The sequence below is a fragment of the Dendrobium catenatum genome, unplaced genomic scaffold (assembly GCF_001605985.2).
Source record: "Dendrobium catenatum unplaced genomic scaffold, ASM160598v2 fragScaff_scaffold_651, whole genome shotgun sequence".
NCBI classification, from domain to species: Eukaryota; Viridiplantae; Streptophyta; class Magnoliopsida; order Asparagales; family Orchidaceae; genus Dendrobium; species Dendrobium catenatum.
Window position 1 is genome coordinate 610,997 of NW_021319113.1, and position 5,545 is coordinate 616,541.

General features: G+C 34.2%; 2 protein-coding genes across 2 annotated transcripts in view; both read right to left on the bottom strand.

The window, feature by feature from the left end:
* Positions 1-247: 247 nt before the first annotated feature.
* Positions 248-938, bottom strand: LOC110115539 (heavy metal-associated isoprenylated plant protein 27). The gene is made up of 2 exons (XM_020848803.2): positions 836-938; positions 248-721 (listed from the first exon to the last, which is right to left on the bottom strand). Exons 1-2 carry the CDS (start codon positions 917-919, stop codon positions 335-337), a joined length of 471 nt encoding a protein of 156 aa, XP_020704462.1. The 5' UTR covers positions 920-938; the 3' UTR covers positions 248-334.
* A 1,164-nt stretch (positions 939-2,102) lies between these two features.
* Positions 2,103-5,545, bottom strand: part of LOC110115519 (protein FREE1) — a 59,806-nt gene continuing 56,363 nt past the window's right edge. The window contains exons 8-10 of the mRNA XM_020848780.2: positions 3,136-3,169; positions 2,787-2,863; positions 2,103-2,708 (exon numbers count right to left, since the gene is read on the bottom strand). Of these exons, the coding sequence (XP_020704439.1) occupies positions 2,631-2,708; positions 2,787-2,863; positions 3,136-3,169 (189 nt within the window). The 3' untranslated portion in view covers positions 2,103-2,630. The remainder of the gene's footprint in view (positions 2,709-2,786; positions 2,864-3,135; positions 3,170-5,545) is intronic.

Consider the following 5,545-nt stretch of genomic DNA (forward strand, 5'->3'; position numbering starts at 1 on the left):
AATAAATGAATTAAAATAACTACCTTCTCTATTATTCTATTTCGCTTGCTTATACCTCCTAATTTTGAAGTCAACAACATCTTTGAAATGGTTGTTTATCCCTATCCTATCAATAGTTTGTACCATTTTGAAGTCACCATTTCTTACTGCAAGTGTGAAAATAAATAATAATAATAAAATTTTATCAATACTAGGAGTATAAAGAAGAAGAACATCAGTTAATAAACACCTTATATATATCCAATGATTTCCATCCTACAAAAAACTTTACAAACCAACATTAAAAAAGCATCACTAATTTCAAAATCCTACACCAAAATAAAAATCCTTCATTTCACATAACATTACAAGAATTAGGATTCTCGTCACTGAAAGCAGTCGCATATCTCTCCTCAAGCGAGGAAGCGCGTGCGAGTTGTCCAATGTTAGGATCATCGTTGACATTACGAACATAACCTGGCGGCGCCTTCTTATCATATGCACCAGCAATATATGGATGATACACCAAATCATGCTTTACGTATGGCCACATCACCGCCGCCTTCTTAGTTTTTCGTCTCACCCTCTTCAACACTTTCTTAGGGTCAACGAAACCATATACTGTCAGCTTACTTTCTTTTGCTTCGACTTCCACTTTAGTTACACCCTTCATTCCTTTAACCGAGTGACGCGCTCTCTTCTCGCAACCCTCGCAATCAAGTCTTATCTTTATCTCCACCATCTGCATGCATTTATACAGTAATCATCAATGTAATCTCAACCAAAGCATCTATATGATCAAAACAAGAGAGAAAGGACCAAAATCATAAGAACAATCAAACTCATTCAAAATCACCTGAAATTGCTTCTTTTCCTTCTTGTTGTTAAGGCTATCAGTAAAGTCAGAATAGAGTTCTGAGAGATAAGTTAAAACGCCCATCTGAGTTCCCAAACAGATCAGAAAGCAGAAAAGAGGAAGTGAGGTAAGCTTATCGTTAAAATTACCTTCCTTATATGTACATGCTCAGCCCATTCGTGGAAGGCCACATGGAATTCTACCATTCGACGCGTGGCGGAGGATTCCACGTGGAAGGCCAATGTTGTAAATTATGAAAACGAGAAGTGGCACTGTGTATTTCACCCAACCAAGAGTATTCACTTATGTTTCGTAATGCCACGTGTCAAGATGGACAGATGGTGGGCTGTTATTGAAGCAGGAAAGAGCGGGTGTGAGGGTGAGTGTAGAATGGGTGGGGTGTGGTGGTTAATTAACGGAAACGTGTCGGACGGCTTTGTTCTGAGTGGATGATGTGGTAAGGGGCCGCAAGAGATATGGATGAAAATAAAAAATTTATACCATAATTTAATATATAATATTCTGAATAATATTAAATAATTACTGCATAAATATTAAATATTTTATATTATTTTTTATTTATATTATGCTTTTTTAAAATTTAAATCCTCTTTTAAAAAATTATGAAATAAAAAAAGGCCTATGCAATAATTGGCTTCTCCAAGCTTAAGAATAGTCTACCACACATCATTCACACCAAGTTAAAAGGCATAGCAAATAAAGTTTGATAAAAGCTACAAAATAAATAAATAAATAAATAAATTCATATCAAATATGCATATCAACATCATTCGAGTTGATTTGTTCAAATCAAATATGGAAATCTATCATCTAATCTTAATTGAAACTTTTTATCTTAATTAAAAATTTTACAAAAAATGAAAAGAACACTCCAGCATGTTGAGTAAAGACTACAAAGAATAAATAGAAAACCAACTGCAATGAACTTTATCCTTTTATATTTCAACATATAGAAATGCATAAACATCATGTTAAGGTTTCGTTTGGGACAACTTTTTTAGTACTTTCTCAAACAGCTTTTTTTTTTAAGTTACTAGAAAGCTGCTATAGAAAGCACTAGCAAAGCCGTCCCAAACAAAATCTAATTTGATTGTTTACCACTTTCCCAGCTAAAAAATTTACACATGCATCAATTCTATGAATACCTTCCACCAATAAACAAAGGGATTATCATCTTCCTTTTTTCCTTTCTACAATTAATATGTAAGAACATTTCTTCATCTAAAAACTTTATAAGAAATAAAAGGACATCAAAGACTAGCATGGCATTGTTTTATAGCAGATGGAGATGATGCAAACATGATTTATCCTTCCAAAAATACATTTCGCATTTGCTACTTTCAATTGGCTACAATGAAAACAGTTCACTAAGGTTTCGTTTGGGACAGCTTTTTTACAGCTTCTTAAAGCAGTAAAAAAGCCATCCCAAACGATGCCTAAGACAAACTGGCAGACAGATTATTCCATACATCACCTTATGAGAAGCATAGATATAGTTATACACAAAGCATTGAAACAACTGGAATTAAAAAGAAAACCATATGTTACTGAAAACATAATAACACAGAACTGAGTATCTTACAATCAAGAAATTATTCTGTGCGGACGCCATACGTAGCACTATATCCCGAGGCGAATAAGGTGCAGCCATATCAACGGTACCGAGCAGTACCGAGCCGTGGTACCGAGCGAAGGGGTGACATGGTGCATTATGGTTGATTTCCGAATGACATTCGGTGTCCGCACAGAATAATTTTTCTTTACAATCAGGTGATTAATTTGCGCTGACAAGGAAGGGATGCTGGCAAACACCACACTCTATAGTTTCTGAACCAGAGGTGGGAACCTGAACCTGCAAAAAAGCAAAAAATTTACTTTGGATATAAGGAAAAAATCCATTTATATTTGGATCAAATGTGCATCACATGACCTGGAGGAGGACTGTACAGGTTGGGCAAGCAACTTCCTGCATTCGTTGATTGAACCCATCTGATGACGATTTTGTATCTACAATGGAAGGCAGAATTGTAAGCCATTGAGCATGTCTATAACAAGAATGTTGAGCAAGATGAAGAGTAATAGCAAAATTTTAGGTCAGATATCCTGATCAAAATAGGATAGGTCTCCAGCTTTTAGATTTGCTATGAGAAGAGTGAAATAACTGATAAATCAATCAAAATTTATATTGCACTAATATTAAAATAAATATAAAGGCGTATAGACTCAATCTAACTTAAAATTTGATCGGATATCCTAAGCCAAATTTTCCCATTAAATACCTGCAAGTGTCCTCCGCTTCTTGTCCAACTCTTCCTGTTGATAGAAAAATAGCATTACTGAGAATATTATCACATTTATTAGTTCAGTTAACAGAGTAAATGGCTTCTATGGTGCCTCTATGCAGAGAAAAAATGTTATTTAATAGCACCAAAGAAGCACTCTAGTACAGAAAGTTAACCACCTGTTACGTTCAGTTGTTATATAAAAGCGAATGTAACTGCCAGTTATGACTAATATGCAAAAAAGACAATAATTTAAGCTTCGTTTGGAACGACTTTTTACAGCTTCTTAAAGCAACTTTTTAGTACAAATATCAATTTTTTTACTAAAAAACTGCTTTAAGAAGTAGTAAGAAAGCTATCTCAAACGAAGCCTTAGTTCAAATTTGACCGACTTCTTAAATACGCTCATAAAGCTAACAAACACCAGAAAGAAAAATAACAATTCAAGTACATCAGAACTCTCACCTACCATTTCTACGCAGAAGATTAATACTAGCCTGACAATGAGTCAGTTGCAGATTAATAAGTCAACACTACTGGGAATCTGACCAGGATAAATCTAAATGGATCAAGTCACCAAGCAAATGAGGGTTAATCCAACTTATTAGGACGGCTTTTCCAAGCGAGAATGACAACATCACTAGTAAAGCATTTGGGAACGACAATTATATAGGCCATGTTAAAGCTGTCAGCATTGGAAGAAGAAACAACCTATTTAATGGAGAGGGTGAAAGGGTGAGGGAGCAATAGATGCAGATTCTTGAAGAGAATAACGAGGATTTCTTAAGTTGGCTGATATATTAAATACATGTATGATGGAGAATTGATTAAAAATAGAAGTATTTATGAAGTGGCTACAAGAGTTTTGAATTATAGCAGATTTACATATAGGGTCAAGATCAAATTCATATTTTATTGTATTGATCATGAATATTATAAAGAATGTATACGGAAACATGCTTTATTGCATGTTTTATTAATTCTGCCATAAAACACAACAAATCAATTCATATGGTACTTAATCATAATCCTTCTCAAAATCAATAAAAATCATTCGAAGATCCTTTTGTGCTCTATACTTCTCTGATAATTGTCTAAACATGAAAATTGATTTTATAGTAATTTATTGGCATGAAATCAAATTGATTCTCCTAAACTGAAGTTTTTCTTAGTATGAGTTTCATTAATCGCTCCCATAGCTTGATTATATAAACCATAATTTTGATTCCTCTAAATTTCCCAACATTGAACGATACCTTTATTCCTAAATATTGATATCAAAATGCTTCTCTAATTTTTGTATCCTCTTTGAAAATTTTGGAATTTCTTACTCTAATTGATGCACCAACTTCAAAAAACATTGATATTATACTGAGGAGATTTTGACTTAGTTCATGACTTTAATGGGAGATCCACGTGTTGATGTCTAAGAAGTGGTCATATTTCACAATTTTTCAAAATTGAAATTTTACGCCTTAAAATTTTTTTTTGAATGACATAGATTTTGACATATGAAAATAATGACGTATCATCCAAAAATTATTTGATCAAGCACAAATTTTGATGTGATATTTGAAATGAAAACTTTCAAAATTAAATTCAAAACTATCTGAACCCCTATCTTAGCAGACTTATATAGTCAAATCAAACATTTTGATGAGATGACTCCAACAACTCTAAATGTTTCGATTCAAGTCCAAATGCATCCAAATTAAGCACTTGAAATATACTTGAAAACTTAATGACATTAATTAAAGGGCCAAATAAATCTTACGTGCTTATAGTTAAAAAGAACGCCTCGATGAGAAAAATTCAACAAGCCTAAGAACACTCAACTTAAGGCATTTAAATGTTGAAGGATGTAAAACCCGAAATTCGTCATTTGAGTGCGTCGCACGCATATCAATGCGCCGCGACGAACTTAAGTGAAATTCCGATATCGTCGGAAATTGACGAAATAAGTTTCATTAGATTCGTTTCGAAATTTCGATCGAAACGGTATAAAGAACCCATACCAAATTTTGCTCAGTTTGAGAATTAAAAATCAACGAAGATAGTTTAAGTAAAATTTTTGGTAAACTTCCGATTTTACCCTTAGAGCCTTTAAGAAAAACTTTAGGGAGAAGGGCACATGCGTCTTAAGCCTTTAAAATTTTTTCCTTAAGCCCACAACCGCCTAGGGACCGATTCATTCGGTCCCTTGTCATTTCTTTCGGCCGACCGAAGAGAGAGGGCGACGGGAGAGAGGAGGAAGCGGCGGGAGCTCCTTCCAAGAGGCGGCCGGCGGCTTTTCCGGCGAGATTTCCTTAGGAAAAGCAAGAGGAAGCCTTGGGGTATGTATTCCTTCAATCTTTTGAGGTTATTGTTGAGTTTTCTTGAAAGAAAATTTTTAGGGTTTGAGTTTTTT